The sequence below is a fragment of the Nothobranchius furzeri genome, chromosome 16 (genome assembly GCF_043380555.1).
Source record: "Nothobranchius furzeri strain GRZ-AD chromosome 16, NfurGRZ-RIMD1, whole genome shotgun sequence".
Taxonomy (NCBI): domain Eukaryota; kingdom Metazoa; phylum Chordata; class Actinopteri; order Cyprinodontiformes; family Nothobranchiidae; genus Nothobranchius; species Nothobranchius furzeri.
In genome coordinates, this window is record NC_091756.1 from 30,218,149 (window position 1) to 30,238,367 (window position 20,219).

The window sequence follows — 20,219 nt, forward strand, 5'->3', positions numbered from 1 at the left end:
ATGAGATTTTTGACGACATGCCTTTTATTGTTGCATTAATATTTCACCACATGTGTGTGAGTGAGTGAGTGTGTAAGCTCAGCGGTATTTCTCAGACAGAGCCAGAGCCAAGTTGGACAGGAACTTGTCCAGAGCCACGTGCGCCTCTGGGGTGAAATCTTTTGGGAACATGCTGGAGATGACCACCTGAATGCAGTGGGCCAGGATCTGCGGACGGAGTAAAAACGTTAAATAAACCCCCTTATAGTCCAGGCCAGGGCCAATAAACATTCAGATATTTAACGTTGGGGTCTTACCTTGAAGTTGGCCGGATCCACCCTCAGCTGGAAGGCGTGCAGCTCGCTGAGGCTCAGCAGGCCGCTGGTCAGGTCATCGATCTTGGCCACAGCCAGAGCGACTCCGCCCATAACGACCCTACCGTGCTTGGCCACGGGAGCCGAACCGGGGCTCATATCCGGCCAGTGGGAGAAGTAGGTCTTGGTCTGGGGGTACACCACCAGCATCCTGCAGACACAGAGAGGCTGTTTAGATGAACGCGGGACAGGAAACAAATAAACACATTTGAATTAGTTCGTCGGTCGGTGGAAAGCGCGCTCCTGTGGCGCAATTGGTTGGCGCGTGGTACCCATGAGTCAGTATTGAGCGTGAGCAATGCCGAGGCTGTGAATTCGAGCCTCACCTGGATCATCTTTATATATTTCTCTTTGAATTAAGCTAATACCGAGTTCCAACATGCTTTGCGTAATTACGCACGGCTCTTAATGTTGTTTGCCATAAATGTTTATATATATTTTAAAATATTGATTTTTGTGCCTTTTAGACATAAGCCAATATCAATGAATCAATTGAGGTGTTCTCAATTTTGATCACCATCCAGAAAAATAAAGCAAGCCAAGAGAAGATTTCTGAACTGGAGCTAAGTTTGTCTTCTTTCACCTGGCCTAAACCAAAATCCCCATCATTACCTAAAGTGGGTCATTACCTAAAGTGGGTCATAGTTACCTGGCGAGAGCGTCAGCCCCGATGGCATCGGAGGCCTTGGAGATCTTGGCCCACAGCGCCTTGACCGCAGCCTTGTCCTTCTCAGTCAAACTCATGTCTGCTTCTGTTCCTGAATCAGATTCCAGGCTTCTGTCCGGCGGCCGGCTTAAATTTAGTTGGTCCCCAAAGTCACACCCATGTGATCCAGGGCGCGTCCGCTGACGCAGTTTGGGCCCCAGAACCGAGCTGATAGGCGGATGGGCCTGATGCCAGCTCCAAGGGCGCTATCAGCCCGACGCATCGCGGGGCTGTCTGTTGGTAAAAAAAAAAAAACTTATTTGCGCATGTGCTGGTTTAGATGCAGACGCAGGGTGTCCTAAAATGTTGCAGAAAAGCCAAAAAAAAAGTTACACATTTTTCCTCAAATTAGTAGGTGAATAAGTTAAAATTTATGAGAAGTAAAAGATAATCTCTCTCTAAAAAGCAAGCAAGCAAGAAAAGGTTGAACTAATTTTAAAACAGCAATTAAAAATGTATTTAATTACTGTTATTTAATTACATTTGTTTTGGATTTAAAAAAATAATGTATTTGTTATAAAATCAAATGTTTTAGGATTAAAATGCTTGTTTATGTTTGATGTGATAACCAGGATAAATGTATATTTTTGTTGCCTCAAACAAAGATAAACAATAACAAAATTAACATTTCTGCCTAAATCAAATGCAACATTAAAACGAAAATATAAGACCAATATTTACTGGTTGTTTTTTTTTAAACCTGACAAACTAAAACAAATGCTAACATAGTTTTTACTAAATCTGGAAACAAATTAGTCACTTTTCATAAATTCTTAGTAAAAAAAATCTGCTATAATCCTTCTAAGATTTGTCAGTGATTGGGTATTTTTTAATTGCACTTTTTGGCTCCACTGATTAATTTATTTTCTATCAGGAGGAGAAAATAGTTCTGAGGGTCTTTATCGCTGACTTCAAGTTATTTTCTTAATCAAAACGGTGCATGCAGGATTTGGGCTTTGGGGCCCTGGGCGGAGGAGGGGCAGCTGCTGCAGATAGCACCAGCTGCTGCAGGAGATAAAGTCAGAAACACTTATATGCATTTTGGGTGGGGAAAATAACAAATTGGTGTTCACTTCCCCACATCACAAAAAGAGATTCTGAGTTGAAATCACTTGAAAACTTTTATTTTGAAGAGATTTTACAAGTTTCTGCAGCTCATTATTTTGTGAACTTTTTTCACTTTGAATCTTCATCTGTAATTTGATGTTTTGAGGAGTTGGAGATCTAAAATGGTCACTATTATTTAAAATGTTATTGCAAGGTTTTACTTAGTGTTAATATTAATATATAATGTTACATTAAATGTGTTTACCAAAACACTGCACAAGAAAGGGGGGAAAATGACATGCAAAAAACTGTTAAAGATAATAAATAAAAACTAAACAGAATTAACTTTTAGAAGCCCTCTCTCCTTTGAAAATAGCTTTGTAAACATACATCCACAAAAAGCCATTAAATACTTACTTTGTTTCTTAAATTTCTTCAGAAAGAATTTCAGCACCAAGATTCCTGGAAAAACCGTGGAAAAGGCAGAATTTACAAAGTTAGCTTTTGTTTGCCTCCAGTAAAGATCGTAGTTTTATTTTAACAATTTATTTTCATGATTTTAAATTATTACACTAAATAAAACACGCTTCCTTGGGAATTTTCTTTGTTTCAAATTAAAACAAAATGAGAAAGGATTTAATTTAAAATGCAGCTGTCTGCTAAATAAACTACTTTTTTTATTAAAATAACAAAAATAATAAATTTTTGAGAGTTCAACCAAATGGTTTCACCAAATCTTCTCCAAATGTTGTTCAGAACGTATAGTTCCCATTTTTTATTGACACATGCACTGAAAACAATGTACTAAAATAAAAAAAGCCACTAAAGTGTTGATGTTTGAAAATAAAAAGTTAAAACATTATTATTTTCAAAGTTATATTATGTATTTTACCCTTTCATTGTGTCCAAATAAGTAAAATATCAGTTATGTTTTTTTTATTATTATTTATTTGGACATTAAAGAAGTTAAGGTAACCAGAAAGAACATTTAATGTTCACCTTGTTTGCGCAATGTACTTTAATGTCGTTAAATAACTCTAATAGCCTCTGCAGTATGAATTCAAATTTCCTCCAATAAACGTGCAACATCCATTGGACTCTGAGACCAGAGATTTCTAGGTGCTTCTGGTAACTTCTGGAGAGATGTTGCTTTATCTGAAGCGCATCATCTCCAGCCTATCACCAGCCTTCTCCTCCGGGGCGTGGGGGACGTTTAGCAAGTTTAAAAACAGCAGCTTCCAGATGAATAAACATTCAGCGTTTTCTTTCAAGCCTGAACCAAAGAAAATAAACCCGCAGCCATGGTTGAGTGGACCGAGCAGGAGCGCACCATCATCACTACCATCTTCTCCAACCTGGACTATGAAGATGTGGGCCCCAAGGCTCTGGCCAGGTACGGAGCCTGCACAGCTCCAGCAGCTCAGGTGTCCTCCTGCTCCTCCTCCTCATCATCAGCTCTCCTTTTCCCTGCAGGTGCCTGATCGTTTACCCCTGGACTCAGAGGTACTTCGCGAGCTTCGGAAACCTCTACAACGCTGAAGCCATCAAGACCAACCCGAACATCGCGGCCCACGGAACCAAGGTTCTGCACGGTCTGGACCGGGCCGTGAAGAACCTGGACAATATCAAGGCCACATATGCCGAGCTGAGCGTGCTGCACTCCGAGAAGCTGCACGTCGACCCCGACAACTTCAAGGTAGGACCTGCGGGCTCCAGCATCCAGCAGGTTTCATAGAAAAGAAACCCACTTCAATTTTGTATCTTCTCCAATCAGCTGCTGGCCGACTGTCTAACCATCGTGATCGCTGCCAAACTGGGTTCCGCCTTCACCCCAGAGACCCAGGCTGCCTTCCAGAAGTTCCTGGCTGTGGTGGTGTCCGCCCTGGGAAGACAGTACCACTAAACCCAGCAGCCTCCACACCCGGGGAGGACACCTGTTCACATGTGTGTCCCCTCAGTGAAATAAAAACCCTCTAAAAGCAAAATGATTCTCTTGTTTGTTTGTGTAAGTGGCCGAAATGACATCAGATGCAAAAGTAACACAAAAAAATCTGCTGAAATATTTGCAATAATCTGAAAATTAAAAAAAAAAACATTTTTGTTTATTTAGAAGCAAGAATATGATCTCTGGTTGAAAAGGCAGCGCATGATTTTACTTTTACAGCTCAAAACAAGATAACAAACCTCTTGAGAGAAAATGAAAAACTTACCAGAACAGCAAAAATGCACATAAAGAAATGGTTCCAGAATTATTTATAGACACATAACCTGATTAAAGCTTTTAGGTTTGCAATTTATGGAGTGAATGGCATCATATTTTCAAATAATTTGCAGGAAATCCAAAAAATTGCAATTAAACGCTAAATAATTTATATATTATTAACATAGTGTGTGTGTGTGTGTGTGTGTGTGTGTGTGTGTGTGTGTGTGTGTGTGTGTGTGTGTGTGTGTGTGTGTGTGTGTGTGTGTGTGTGTGTGTGTGTGTGTGTGTGTGATTCTTAGACACATTTTTGCAAGATGGGTTTGGGTTCATGCCATTCGATGACATCGTGGCCCAGAAGAGGGCGCCAGAATACAATGTTTACATATTTGGAGCTTTATCTTGTCCACAAAATGCATTGGATGTAAATTTCTGGTGAAGTACAAGTGCTTGTGCAACCTCTTTAGGGTATCATCTCATGCTACCAGCATACCACTAACATGGGCCCTAGTCACATGCAAAAACCACTGACTAAAACAGATGAGAAGGGTAAAAATGTCTGTCTTCTGCTAAACCATTCCTGTTGTTTTCATTATCATCAAAATAGCTGACACTGATTACAAACCCCCTCATCAACCAAATCAGCATCCCAGAAGTTTAGCTTTCTTACTGATTCCTGGACATTGGTCTCCAGAATCTGTTGATATTGAGAGGAATCCGTGCCTCCCTCAACTTTAACAAGATTCCCAGTTCCTGCACTGGCCACACAGCCCACAGCACGATGGAACCACCACCATGTTTTCCTGTAGGTAGCAGGTGTTTTTCTTAGAATGCTGTGTTCTTTTCCTCCATGCATAACGCCCCTTGTTATGCCCAAATAACTCAGTTTAAGTGTCATCAGTCCACAGCACCTTATTCTAGAATGAAGCTGACCTGTCCAAGCATACCTCAATCAGCTCAGTTTGTGCTGTGGGTGGAGAAAAGGCTTCCTCTGCATCACTCTCACATACAGCATCCCCTTGTGTAAAGTGCACAGAATAGTTGAACAATACAGAGTGGCTCCATCTGCAGCAAAACCCAGATCCAGCTTGGTCTCTTGCAAACCATTGAACACATGGCCACCACTGAAGAAGGCAGCGTCATGTGCAGCTCTATGCTCAGCACCTCCAAAACAACTGGATGAAAGGACATCTATGGGTTGAGGCTATTTCGCCTTCCTATAGCAGCAGGGTCCTCATTTTACTTCAGGGAGTGAGAGCTCATTCAACCAGAGGTGTGCCTGAATCTTGGGCCCTTTTCAGATGGGCTCTTTTGAATGATATCTGCACTGCTGCTAGGTGGTCTTCACCACAGACTTGTATTCAGTTTGACTGTCTGCTGGATCAGCCTTTTGGGCTCACTTTGTTATGACTGCTCCATGGGACATGTGTTTATGTCCCATACTATATGTGTAGTACAAGTGAATCAACTAAAAGGGAAAGATAACACAGCTACTGTTTACACAGGCAGAGCCTGGCCCCTATATCACCTGTTTCCTGGCCTAAAGTTGTGATTAAAGGTCTCTTCAGTCAGACCACACAAGGGCAACATCTTCTCCTTCAGGGAAGAGCATAATATATTATATCACATTAATAATTTAATGTTTTCTTGTGGGTCAGAACATTCAGCAGTGATTTTAACATTGAAAATTACTCATACGTATGCATCTTAAAGACATTTTATTTGTCATGTAATCCGCTCCAGTAGGACTATGCTTATCATTTTTAATGTCACAGGCTCCAACTTTCATGGGGGAATGTTAAACTATTTGCTCACGTTAGAAATAAACTCAAATATTGTTAATTCTCAATCAAAACTAGTATCCTTTAATCGAAGGGATTTCAATGTCATCCTTAATCCTTCGATAGATAGATGGATAACTGTAATAGTGGGAACACATTGTTGGAGGGCTAAACTGTTAGATAAGGACAGCTCAGCATTGCCTATACCAGACTGGTTGTGTCTAAAAACATTAAAGAAAAAAGTAAAAAGTCTCCCTTGTTCCTTGAACAGTCCTCAAGCTGCTTATGCCCATATTTCTATTTATTTTAATGATCAAAGTTATTATCACCATTATTCAAAAATCCTGACAGTAGATTTTTTATATTCTTATTTTTCTGTATTTATATTGTTGTACCTTTGTGTGAATATGAATCCTAATATTTAGTTAGTTAAATGTTATTTTGATTGGGACAGTACTATACAACATATTACGTACATGCTTGTAAACATGCCGGTGTTGTAGCAATCTAGTTACCTCTGGTAGAATGTTTCCCCTGCTGTTCCCTGCTAGCTGGGCAAGCCAAACTTTGCAAAGCAAGATTTTGGTCTAGTTCGCTAGGCTAGTTCCCTGCCAGAAGAATTTGTGTCCCCTGCTGGTAGATTTTGTTGGCCCTTAGTCGGGTGCAGGAGCCGGTGTTATGTCGATTTCTGTTCCACCCTCGTGTCCTAACCCCTTATCCTAACCTTTACCCTAAACATAAAACTCGTCCCACATGGAGTAATTTCATAAATTATGATTGTGCTAAACATACATTTATGGTGACTGAGTGGTTATGGTTAGAGTAAGCATTAGGGTGAGGGTTATTTTTTGTGAGAGGGGGAACTAAAATTGACATAACACCGATGCCCGACGTAGCAATCTAGTTACCCCAGGTAGAATTTGTTTCCACTGCAACACCTGAAATTCAGCCAAAGGCTAATTTATATCCGCCGTGCAAGGGAGCGGGACCATACAGGGTTAAAATTTCACAGGGAACATGAATGGTTACAATTTCATAGCTAATAAAATGCACATTGAAGATTTTAATTCCACAAAGAAAATCATATTTACACAAAGTATATTAAAAGGCAAAACTCTACAATTCATTTTACAATGACCTGAGGTCGTTTACCACTAACTTCCTGCTGGTACATCTGAATCTTCTCACAGGGAAACAATAAAATAATGTTCTTGTTTTCATTTTTTCGTGAAAAGCACTAACAGAAAAAATATATAAAAACTGGCTAAGACAAAAATTGCTTTAAAAACGTATTCATTTAGATTTTCTATATAATTACAATGTTATTGTTCCTGGCATATGTAAATAGTAAGGTGTATCCAAGCGAGCATCCTGCTTTTAGTTCCAGTTTCTGTTTCGTGACGGAAGTAAAACAAGACGGAACTTCCGTTTCCGATTTTTTTTTCCCCCAGCGTTTTGTTGTTAAAATTTGGGAAAAAAGCGGAGAATCGAATTGAAAATTGTTATGCTCACCCCTAAACGTGAAGTAAACGTTAATAAGGAAAATGAACAAAAACGTGGAGCCAGCAGCAGCGACTGGACGCAGCAGAGGGAGAAATCTGGGAGATTTACTCTGAAAGATCAGCCGCAGACGGCTTTCACGTTTAACGGAAAAGGAGCAACAGAGGATAAATCAGGATGCTGTTTTAATTCCCCGCGTTCATATTTGGTTTGTACATTTTTATTTTTCCTATCAAATATGATGAAGGTACTGGTAGTAATTCTTCTGACGTTGAATTAGCTCTTTCCCGTGTGTCTGTAGCTTAGCATTTAAATCACAGGCTCTTCAGTAAAAATGTAAAATTTAAAAAATAATCATAAAAAATAGAGCAATTGTAACAAAAAACGAAGGAATAATGAAACATACAGAAATGACCACCCGCATTGCATAAAATACTTATGTGAGCAGTAAAAGGATAAACAGGTTCACACTAAAACGAGCTTGAACGGTTCATGGCTCGAAACGGATGAGTTTTTAATGAAGCTGACGTTGGTTACTATTTCTGGTTCCCGTTTGAGGGTCATTAGAATCAGAAATTTCTTATTGCCATATGTGTGCAAAGTCACAACATTAGGAAATTGCTGCGGTATTTGGTGTAGAAGGAAAGATAAGGGAAAAAACTTCATTAAGAGATAAGCAAATATAGGAAGTAATAAAACACTCTTGATTCATGTAAAAAGTGGCAGGAATTAGAGAAGCAGCTATCTACCCCGTGTAGGTACTAATCTGAGTGTTTGCTGAATGTTTCAAGCACAGCATCGGGTCACGTGACTGGGGCCAATCAACTTGAGTGGGCTGCCCTAGGATTTTCATTCAAAAGTCCAACTACAGAGGGGAAGAAACTGTTTTTGTGGTGAGAGGTTCTGGTCCGAATGGATCTGAGCCTTCTGCCAGATGGGAGCGAGTTGAAGAGACTGTGTCCAGGGTGACACGAGTCAGCTATTATCCGACCTGCACGCCTCAATGTCCTAGAGGTGTACAGATCCTGAATGGAGGGGAGTTTGCAGCCAATGACCTTCTCTGCAGAGCGCACGACACGCTGCAGCCTCTTCTTGTCCCTGGTGGTAGCTCCAGCGTACCACACGGTGATGGAGAAGGTGAGGGTGGACTCGATGATAGCGGTGTAGAACTGCCTCAATGACTGTGGTGATAGTTTGAATTTCTTCAGCTGCCTCAGGAAGTACGTCCTCTGCTGGGCCTTTTTTCTGATGGTGGTGATGGTGGGCTCCCATTTGAGGTCCTGGGTGATGATGGTGCCCAGGAAGCGACATGAGTCCACCATCGTGCCGGGGTTGCCTAAAGTCCACAACAACCTCCTCTGTCTTCTGGGTGTTTAGCACCAGGTTGTTGACCCCAGGTTGGGAACTACATGTTTAAAGGAATGCTTTGTCAAGAAGTCTGGTCAAATTTTATGTAGAGATTGATTGGCAACCGATCAAAATTGGTCAATTTCCGCAAATTTCGATCAATGTCCTTCAGAGCCGATCATATCAGTCACTCATACTCATACAGCAGAGACCCTGTGTGACATACCCCCCCCCCCCCCCTCCACACACACACACACACACATATTACGCATGCATGCAGGGACAAAAATGCAAAACAAACCTTTACTCTCTCTGTGAAAGTGATGTAAACCTGCGGGGCATAGTCGTCAAAATGTGGAAAAAAGACACACTTGAAGCAACAGTCAGACACATCCAATGCAGCTTCACCATCAGAAGACTGGTCAACTAACCTCAGTGGAGAACCCTTTCTCTCTGGTGGACAACATTATTAAGTCTGTTGGACTCCGGCCTTATTACATCCTGAGAGAGTTTTCACATGTAATAAATAGCATCTGTCATAGTGAAGACGGCTCGGTCGGAAGGCGAGGCTCTCAATTTACCAATTGATCTGCGTTCCAAACCTCATCTGTGGTCACAAGCTTTGGATAGTGGTTGCAGATATGATGTGTCTATAGGGTGACGAGCTCAGTCATCTGAGACGTACTCGGAGTAGATCTGCTAATCCTTCATATCATGAGGAGCCAGTTGAGGTGGCTTGGATATCAGGTTAGGTTGCCTCCTGGACGCAAAAGAGGGACGGAAAGAGTGACAAATTTGTCTGTGTTGAAACGTCTCTGAAATATAAAAAACACAGTATAAACAAAAAAAAATCATGGACCGAATACAAGACAGGATGCCCCAGAACAGCGCCACTCCCTCTGTTGTCCTGGTGGGGAATTGCTTTGCAACACTACCCAGGATACGGAGAAGGCCAAGAGCAAAACGTCTATGTCAATGCATGCGCGTCTCTCCCTGGTGGAGCTGATGCAGAAACATAAACTAGGCTTCAGGGTTGCCCTGGAGTAGCTGACCCAAATGGCTGGGGAGAGGGAAGTCTGGGCCTCTGCTTAGGCCGCTGCCCTGACAACCTGACCCCAGATAAGGGGAGAAAAATAGATTGATACAAAATTTACTTAGTAATTTATTTTATAAAGAAGATTCTGGTTGGTGTAAGTATACATTTAACTTAGTCTCTAATGTTTTTGGGTTTCAGTCTTCCCTGTAGATGTTCAGCAGATGGTGTTGATTAAAGAAGAGGCTTCTGAAGAACGGAGGCCTGGTGTGAGCCAGATGGACCTGGAGACCCTCAACGTGAAGGAGGAAGTGGAGGAGCCATTTAATGAATATGAGATGATGGAGACTTATGACACCAGCGTTTCACCCACTGCAGGTTTTTGTCAGTTTCAGGAGGATGAAGATAAGGTTCTGTTGTTCAATCAGCACCAGGCTACAGACAGAGATCTTCCAACCAGCAGCTGTCCTGACTACATGAAAACAGTAAGTGACGGAGAGGACTGTGGAGGAACAGAAAGTGACAGGAATCCAGATCTAAATCCTTATGAAGATAATTCCAACTCTTCAGAGACTGAAATCAGTGAGAATGAAGATGACCAATTTGCGAACAGTTGTGACTGTCACTTGAAACCCTTGTCAGACTCTGACCCAGAAACTGAACATGGTAATAAAGAATGGAATGAGAACAGGTCTGCTGAGTCAGATGTTAAGGCTGTGGACAAACCTTTAAGCTGCCCTGAGTGTGGTAAACCCGTTCTCCGCAAGTGTCTTCCCCAGAAACACGTGAAAGTTACAAGTCTTACAGCAATAAGCTCTTCAAGCTGTTGGAGCAATAAGAAAGGTGATGGCATGAAGCAAAATGTAGACGCATGCATGGCAGTCCAGACAGAAGAAAAATTGTTTAGTTGTGATTTTTGTGGAAAAACTTTTAACCATAAATCAAATTATAACAATCACATAAGAGTCCACACAGGACAGAAGCCGTTTACTTGTGATGTTTGTGGACAAACATTTAGTGAAAAGTCTAGTTTAAACCGACACACGAGAGTCCACACAGGACAAAAGCCTTTTATTTGTGATGTATGTGGACAAAAGTTTAGACAAAAGACACATTTAAATGGTCACATGAGAGTCCACACAGGACAGAAACCTTTTGCTTGTGAACTCTGTGGACAAAGATTTAGCCAAAAAACAAGTTTAAACTATCACTTGAGAGTCCACACAGGACAAAAACCCTTTGCCTGTGATGTTTGTGGAAACAGTTTTGGCCAAAAGAAAATATTAAAAATTCACATGAGAGTCCACACAGGACAGAAGCCCTTTGAATGTAAGATCTGTGGACAAAAATTTAGCCTCAATGCACATTTGAACAGACACCTAAGTGTCCACACGGGACATAAACCTTTTACATGTGATGTTTGTGGAAAAGGATTTAGCCAAAAGGCTAATTTAAACACTCACATGAGAGTCCACACAGGACAGAAACCTTTTGTGTGTGATGTTTGTGGAGAGAGATTCAGGCACAAGATAAGTTTAAATGCACATACACAAGTCCACACAGCAAAGCCCTGATTTAATTACAAGGCTCCCTAATGATACCATTTTAATTTTCACATCCTAGTTTTCAGTCCTGCACCTCTGATGGCAGTCAGAGATCGGTGGTGCCCAATCCTGGTTCTGGAGGGCTACTATGTAGACACACATGATCAGTAGAATTTATTATATTTCATTAATATGTTTAGCTATACTCGAAAATGCTAATAACATTTAATTACTACTGATGAAAGTGTAAATGTGCATATCTATTGTATTATGTATGGGTTGGTAATAATACATTCTAAATTATATTCAATGATAGAAGGGGTTGTTAATCACATACAACGGGTTGCCGTAGCATTAAGGAGCAGACTCGCAGCAACAACCTGATTCCAGGTGCCTGCTGTGGCTCTGCCACAATCTGCTGCAGACCGCTGCAAATAAACACAATGGTGGGGATTTTTCTCCCACCTGTAGCATTTAGTTTTTCACAACCATTGTGGGTTTTTTTCCGGAACCCCATGTGATCGTGAGCATACTAGCCACTAGCATTAGCCAATTTGCTCATTGTTTCACTCGTGATCCCAAACCTTGGACTGTTTCTGCTTTTTACAATGGTTTGTGTCTATTTTCCTCCACAGCACAGAGGTTAGTGCTCCAGTAAACGTGTTCAGACTGGTGCGCACATTTAACAAAGCCTCAAATCTGTAAAAAAAGATTAGAATAATTTAACAGGGTATCCGCGGGTCCTTAAAAAGTCTTAAATTTGCTTTTCCAAATTTAAGGCCCTAAAAATCCTTAAAAATGACAAATAATCCTTAAATCCAGTTTCCAAAGGTCTTAAATGACCAAAGACCCAAATAAACAAGATTCTTTTATTTCTACAAAATGTTCGTGACTTTCTAGTTAGTGTTCAGCATTTTTTGTGTACGATATTGGCGTAAGCGGAACCGTACACATTCAGTTGGTTGTGAAAGGGGGCTATTTTTAGATTAGCACATTAGCTGGTTAAGCTAGGAGTTTGTGCAAGTTTATTTGTAACTGGATGGCTAATCCCACGTTCGTGACGCGGTTAGCACCGGTTTCAGGCAATAGCTGGAAATTATAGCTCAAATGTAATTAAAAAAAATAGCTTAAATTTTTTCAAAGTGGCCTTAAAAAAGGTCTTAAAAAGTCTTAAATGTGGCTCCCTTAAACCTGCAGATACAAGGAATCAAACCATTCAATAATTTGTTTCAGTCCTAATAACCACGGTTTCACAATTGCCACGATTATTTTACGTGCATTTCACATCTGTATTAACATGTATAAATCACACAAACACATGTTTTGAACTCCATAAGATATTTATTACTGCTTTACAGAGATACTGCTTAGGAAAATGTATTTGTAAACCAAAAGCAATCTGCTATTTATTTACAGTATAAAACCTAAAAAAAAACTCTTAATTGTGACAAACATTTATCTGTTGACAACTGCTCTGGGTTAGGGTTCATAAAACATGGCTTATACCAAACTATATGGTGTTAATTTAAGTTGTGGGCATGATGTTTATTCAGGTCAACAATGAAGGATGGAAGCACCTAATGAAGTGAGATGCTAAATTCCAACTAGTGCAGTTGTTATGAATATTCTAAATATATTTTCTACTTGATATCTTTATTTTCAGTTTAACTATATATGTGAATATGTAGTTTTGCCACGACCCGTTGACGGATCTCAGTTGTGGGGTTGGATCTACGGTTGTCTTCCAAACTGTCTTTGCATGCTAATGGACAACAAACAACATGACCTACTCACCGTTTACAGATGTCAGTCAACGGGACAGTCCACCATACACTGTCAAAGACACAAATACATTCTTTTTCCAAATAAAGAACTTAAGTTTTTCTATCTGCTCTTGACTCAAAGAAAAGCTCAAGTCTAAATTGTCCATACTAGGTGCCAAAGCTGTTTTAAATGAGCTGTTGCCATCTTAGTTTTTCTCAGTCGTAGTAACATTCCTCCCACCAAACTGATAGAGCACTGTGATTGGCCCATACAACTGATAGAGCACTGTGATTGGCCCATAAAACTGATAGAGCACTGTGATTGGCCCATAAAACTGATAGAGCACTGTGATTGGCCCATAAAACTGATAGAGCACTGTGATTGGCCCATAAAACTGATAGAGCACTGTGATTGGCATTCCACCAGACTGGTCAGGGGTGTCATTTATCAAACATTGCGTAGAATCATTACTAAAACCGTACTTAAGCTCAGCAAAAGAAATGTACTTACGCCAAGTAGGATTGTGATCTATCAAACATGGAGTACGCAAAGCTGCACGCAATCTCCGCTTCATAAATCAGAGACTAACGAGACTGTTTCTCAGCTGCATTTTAGTCACATCCCGCCCTCACCACGCCCACTTACTGCCATAAATAGTCAATGCAAAGTGCCTTGTGGATCTCATGCATATACATAAGCTGGCTGTTGCAGCGCTCCTCCAATGACATGGCGACCGTAGATCAAGGCAGATCAAGGAAGCACAATTTCACAGAAGCAGAAATTGAGGTACCGGTGGGTGAGGTGGAGAAATGAAAGGAAGTGCTTTTGCAAAACAAGTAAGAGAAAATCCACAGAGTGGCACAGCGGTGCTGAAGCCGTCAATGTTGTGAATTCTTCAGAGAGATCTGTGGCGGATATATAAAAAGAAATGGTTCAATTGGGATTCAATCCCCAGACTCCCGAGTGAAAGTTACGCGCACTAACCAGTCAGCTAAATGAAGATCTCCCCTTTTCAACTAGCCAGGGTGCATGATCAATCGGGTCACAGTGACAGGACACACACTGTCACAGATGCATGACATTCTGTCTCAAATCTGTCCCCCTGCTGATATTCTGCATTCCGTATTTTGCGCTTCAGGCTCTGTGTGTGTGTGCACGTGCACGTGTGTGTGTGAGTGTGCGTGCATGTGTGTGTGCGTGCGTGTGGGGGTCTTGTTCTGTATGAAAACAAAACGGTACAAGTGATAATGCTGGAGGATTTCATAATTGTATCCTTCTCAGCAGCAGCACTGCAGGTGCTCTCCATGTCCAACATGTGCGTAAGCCAGGTCCTTAGTCAACTTAAAGTTGCGCACATTTTTCCACTAAGTTTTATTTCATAAATCTCAAAGTTTGCGTGGAAAGTTTCTTACGCAGTTTTCCAACCCCGTTTTGTGCGTAAGCAAGCTTGATAAATGAGGCCCCATGGCTGTGGAGGTTCCAGTGGAGCGTGGCTAGACCGACATGCAGAGCAAAATCATTTTGTTTCTGATACTATCTGTCTAGATTTCTAGGCTTGGGTAATCAGTCTTGTTCAAAACGATCTTTGTTGTAGTGTGTAACGCATCGTCATTTGACCAATCACAGTCACAGAGACAGCATGCCAAAAATTGTTTACACGCTGCAGCATCAGCATCTCACAGCAGTTGGAGGTTTATCTAGATGTTCTCTAGGTAACACGTGTAGAGGGTTGAGTGGTTTTAATAAACAGTTGGAGACGGATTTACCATTTGACAGCATGGGTCAAAGGACTTTAGCAGATTTGATTAATTTCAGTTGTTTCCAAAGACTCATCATGTTTTCTTATTAGTTGAGTTTGAAGTGTTGGGATTTTAACATATACTGAGAGTGTTTACATAACATAGTTTTGCCATCCACCTTATTCCTTGCTGGCTCATGTAGAAAACGATCAACGTCCGGTGAGATACCGGAAATAGTGCATAATCACTGGCTTCCAGTGTGAGGTTTTGTTTCTTGCAGCAGTTTTATTTGAATATTTCAAGAGGATTTTAAATATTATTTGCCTCCCAAAAATGTACTCGCGTGGCTCGGGAACATGTTGCACTGTTTGCAGTTGTATTAACAACCAGAGAAAGTTAAGTTTGTGGCTTCAAGAGCGATGTTTGGAATATGCACTCCACTTTTGCTATATATCAATTCATGAGGACCCAGTTATTCTTTCACTGCATTCTCAACCTGAACTAAAAATAATTCTAAAATATCTACATAGACTTTAGACCCCAAAAATAATTTCATTTATTTATGCTTTTAACAAGCAGACAAGTTCTTAAAATAGAGCTCAATGTTTAACATTATATATTATCAAATATGTTGATCATCATTAAACCTATTGTAAAAATGATCCTCCTAAGGATGGCAGTGGCATGGCTGTATTTCACTCCATTTATTTATTTATAGGCAAGGCAAGGCAGCTTTATTTGTAGAGCACATTTCAAACACAGAGGCAATTCAATGTCCTTTACAATTATCAGGACATGATATGAAAACACATAAAAGCACAAATTAAAATACACATAGACGGAATTACAGTTTAGAGCTAAAGGAGAAGACAAAGTTACAGCGCAGATTACTGTGGAGACGACGCATGATAAGAAACGATTGATGAGTACGTTAGGGTTTTTAGTTTTGTTTTAAACACTCGGGTTGGGGCAGATCTGAGGTCATGGGGAAGCTGATTCCATATGTGAGCAGCATAGTAGCTAAAAGCGTCTCCACCATGTTTTGTTCTGACCCGAGGTTCTACCAGCTGATTGTTTCCATGGGATCTCAGAGCCCTATTGGGTGTGTATACAGGAATGAGAGCGGACATGTATTTTGGTCCCATGCTATTGAGTGATTTATAAACTAGTAGGAGCACTTTGAAATCTATTCTGTAGTTTTTCTGGGAACCAGTGTAGGGATCTAAGAACAGGAATGATGTGCTCCGTTCTCTAAGTTCTTGTTAAGACTCAAGCAGCAGCATTCTGAACAAGCTTCAGTTGCTTCACAGCTTTTTTGGGAAGACCAGTCAGCAGACCATTGCAATAGTCTAGCTGACTAGAAATAAAAGCATGAATAAGTCTGGTCTGGACATGAGTTCTCTGAGTCTTGATATTTGAAGGTGATAAAACGCTGATTTAGTTATAGCCTTAATATGTCCAGAGAAACTCAGGTCTGAGTCAATAATTACACCAAGATTTCTAATGTGGGTCTTTGTCTTTATTCCCCTGGAGTCTAGCTGAGCAACAACATCCATTCTATTCTTCTTGTTGCCAAAGACAATAACTTCAGTGTTGTCTTTGTTTAGATGAAGGAAGTTTGACTGCATCCAGTTGTTTACTTGCTCTAGGCACTGACAGAGTAAGTCCAGTGGAGTAGTGCCATCTCCTATGGTGTATAAAAATGACCCACCCAGGTCAGTGATTACAGTTGGTTCAAAGGGGGCCCAGTGACATGAGGTCCACACCATGAGGCTGGAAGTGGGTGACATGTTTCACGCTAGGACTCATGGGAGAATAAGGTAGACAGCCTTACTCATTTAAAAGACATAACAGTTCTGCAATTCTTATAGCAGTGTTTGTGAAAACACTTCGGACATTGCTGATGTTAGCTATTTTAAATGGTTGGTCACTTCCTGGGTGGAGTCGTAGTTTACCCATAATTCCTGTTTTAAAAATGCGCCTAAAGGAGGCACTGCCTTGTAGATCGAGAGAGACATTCAGTGCGTTTACATGCAGCCAGTAACCCTTTTAAAACCCGAATATTCACAATAACCCGGTTCCGCAGGTCCGTGTAAACACCGCCAGAAACCTGGATATGCTCATAACCGGGTTTTTAAAAACCCGGTTACTACACCTGGGGGTAACCCTTTTATAACCCGAATGTTTGGTCGTGTAAACGCATATCGGGATATCCCCATCAAAGCGTGTGTTCTGCGCATGCTCTGTTCGCAAGGAATCTTGGTCTTTTGAGTAGCGAGACGTCTTGTATGCGCCAGAACACCGGAAGTAAACAACAAGTTGGGAGCAACATGGCGAGTCGCGGCACAGCACCACACTTTTGGAGTGACGAGGAAACTAAAGCGCAAACAAACGCGGTCGCTATCTCTTCCGAACTGGGAAACATGTTGTTGTTTTCATGGATACTGGAACGAGAAGAACCGGAAATGACGCATATTGCGTCTGGACGTAGTCCATACGTTTAGACGCTACCACAACGTCCGCATTTACATCGGGTTATGCAAGTTAGAGGTAACTCTTTCTATTTATGCTTGTAAACGGGTTATTCTGATCAACTCAGAAACCCAAATGCCGACCTTAACCCGATACCCGGATATTGGCTGCATGTAAACGTAGTCAGTGACTGACAGAACCCCCCGCTAAGCCCCCCTGCGTGTGCTCTGTTAACAATAGCACACCCGCATGTGCACAGACCCGAGTGATCGCTGAAACTGCAGACAGCTGTAGGGTTCTCCCTCCACCTCGGTCACTAGAAGACAGGGAAGAAGACACAGCTCTGAGCCGTATTGTTTCGTATCGACTTGTGAGTTGCAAAGCCAACTGGAGGCGTGGCCCAGACTCTGCTGCAGTCCAGTCCAGTTCAGTCACGTAATATGGTATCGGCAACTCTTAGCCAACAGCAATGGCTGATTTACAATCAGAGTAAGAGTTTAACCTGAAGACAGAGCACTAATGACGGTTTTAGGTGGGACATTTTGACCAACATACTTTGCCCCCTAAACTTGCAAAATTGTTATCATTAAAAAAAACTTCTGAAAAATCACAAACCACTGATTGTTCACAAATTGCAAGGAGTCAGTGACATATTTTTTTAAATCCAGTGATCCATCAGAGATCGTGTCTCTGCAACAAATCTTTAAGTGATCTGTGCAGTGGAAGTTTTTAAGGACATTGTAGTACAAACACTTGATTAGATAATTTCGTAATACTGTACATTCCTACAGCACTAAAATGGAGATAGAATGACATTTTGCTCTTAACAGTTGTTTATTAAAGTAGGCCATGAAACAGCTGGGATAAAGCTGTAACTCCAGCTCTTTCAAACTAAACGTTTAATCACACAACCCACTCATCAGAGCAGAGGCACTCATCAACACATAATGATAACCACTTAAGGAAGATATTTTGGAATATTTTCTGATCTTTTCATGTTTGGTGTTCTGCAAATTAGTCTCATGATATTTCATAATAACATAGGATGATCCCTAATAATTTTCTCAGTTAATATGTTTTTCTATTTTTTTGAGCAGAAGAACTGTCAACCTCATGGTACAAAATGGTTTCCATTTTACAAAAATAACATTGATGAATTTTTAAAATTATTCCAACATATTATAAAATATTCTTACTAGGACAGGATTTTAAAGATTCCTAACTTTCAGCACAACAATTGAGTGAGATCAATATATGTATAATATGTAAATGTCAGAGGTCACTATAATACCCAAACTACAAACTATTTTTTCGAGCTCTGTTGGTATAGAATAGTCTCATCCAGGTTTGAAGAGTCTGGGTTTTGTAGTTTTATAATAAGAGAAGGTGAAAGTAGTTTAAAGAGAGGAAAAAGTAGTTGGAAATGCCCATTCTTAATCAGGAATCAAAAATTGGAACCAACTTTATTTTCTGATGATTAAATATTGCAGATTCCGTTAGTGATTTCAGTACGAAGAGGTGTTGATTTATGAGGAGGTTGGTGTTTAAAATATTGAAGAAGAAAATAGTTTAAAATAATTGTTTTTGTTTTGTTTTTTCTATTGCTTTATGGGCAGATTTATTATTAGTTTTTTATATAATATGTTTCTGTATTTATTTATTGATTTATCTTTGTGTGAATATGCATGCTCACATTTATCTCTAACTTGCTGCTGCCCCACCTGCATTTCACTGTTGTTGTACAATAAAAGACTGTGTTTAAAATTATGTTTTTAATTTTTTTTTAGGATCATAGGTCCTTCCTACCAGCAGCTGTGAGATTTTATAACCACCACTGCTTCAAAAACAGTCAACTGTTATTGCTGCTGCTTTTTGTGATTTGCACGTTTTCTTTAGTTATACTTACATTCATTCCTATCACCACTGTACTGTTTTCCTTTCAGTCCCTGACAATCTTCTGCTACAGTATTTTATACATTATTTATTTTTATACGTGAATTCAATTAACTCAGTACAGTACAGACTCTTCAGTCTGCTTTGTTCCACACCAAAGGAAAATTAATTAATCTATTCTACTTTTCTATTCTATCAACAGTGAAAAGCACAAAGCCTATACATTTGGTCAACAAATCTTTTACTTTTAAGCAGTTTTTCTTTAAATCCTGACATTTTATATTTAAATATTCTATTGGATCTTTAATTTTGCTTTTTCCTTTTCCACAGTCTTGCTTTTAGTTCCAGTCAGCTTGTGTTTCCTGACGGAAGAAAAAAAAAGACGGGAATTCCGTGTAGGATGTGATGTTTACTGTTCTTTTGAGGGGGAACAAACACCAACAAGCGGGTAAACAAATTGAAAGTCTTTATGGCCTCTAACTGGACAGGAGGAGGAGTTAAGATGGCGGAGTGAGCGGTAGCACTTTTGCAGGCTCTGGTATTGAAAACGGAATTGTCCTTGACTTTAAACCGTAAAAAACAACAAGAAGATAAAAAGAACTGCATAAACAACCCCTGAGCCCCACGGAACGTTATTTTCCTCAAGGCTGACCACCATTACTCTTTGGTTTTTGCTTTTTCCCTTCGACAACATGAGCAAGATGGCTAAAGGTAGCATAACGGTTAAGGCTCAAAAGATAACAGACCACGACTACAACCTAACAAGAAGCATGTGAAGAAGAAGAAATTGAAGAAATAGAGGCAATGGAGAAAGAAAACAGGAACTTGCTTCATATTCAC

At 40.4% G+C, this 20,219-nt stretch overlaps 3 protein-coding genes across 3 annotated transcripts; 2 read left to right on the forward strand and 1 right to left on the reverse strand.

Moving 5' to 3' along the window:
- Nucleotide 1: 1 nt before the first annotated feature.
- On the reverse strand, nucleotides 2-1,158 carry LOC107388129 (hemoglobin subunit alpha-1). Its single transcript, XM_015963518.2, has 3 exons — nucleotides 1,003-1,158; nucleotides 297-504; nucleotides 2-207 (listed from the first exon to the last, which is right to left on the reverse strand). Exons 1-3 carry the CDS (start codon nucleotides 1,095-1,097, stop codon nucleotides 79-81), a joined length of 432 nt encoding a protein of 143 aa, XP_015819004.1. The 5' UTR covers nucleotides 1,098-1,158; the 3' UTR covers nucleotides 2-78.
- Nucleotides 1,159-3,340: 2,182 nt separating this feature from the next.
- hbbe2 (hemoglobin beta embryonic-2) lies at nucleotides 3,341-4,091 on the forward strand. Its single transcript, XM_015963516.3, has 3 exons — nucleotides 3,341-3,499; nucleotides 3,580-3,802; nucleotides 3,881-4,091. Exons 1-3 carry the CDS (start codon nucleotides 3,408-3,410, stop codon nucleotides 4,007-4,009), a joined length of 444 nt encoding a protein of 147 aa, XP_015819002.1. The 5' UTR covers nucleotides 3,341-3,407; the 3' UTR covers nucleotides 4,010-4,091.
- Nucleotides 4,092-7,464: 3,373 nt separating this feature from the next.
- Nucleotides 7,465-19,420, forward strand: LOC107388122 (zinc finger protein OZF). Its single transcript, XM_015963511.3, has 2 exons — nucleotides 7,465-7,795; nucleotides 10,169-19,420. The coding sequence occupies exon 2, from the start codon at nucleotides 10,192-10,194 to the stop codon at nucleotides 11,539-11,541; it is 1,350 nt and encodes a 449-aa protein (XP_015818997.1). The 5' UTR covers nucleotides 7,465-7,795; nucleotides 10,169-10,191; the 3' UTR covers nucleotides 11,542-19,420.
- The last annotated feature ends 799 nt before the right edge of the window (nucleotides 19,421-20,219 follow it).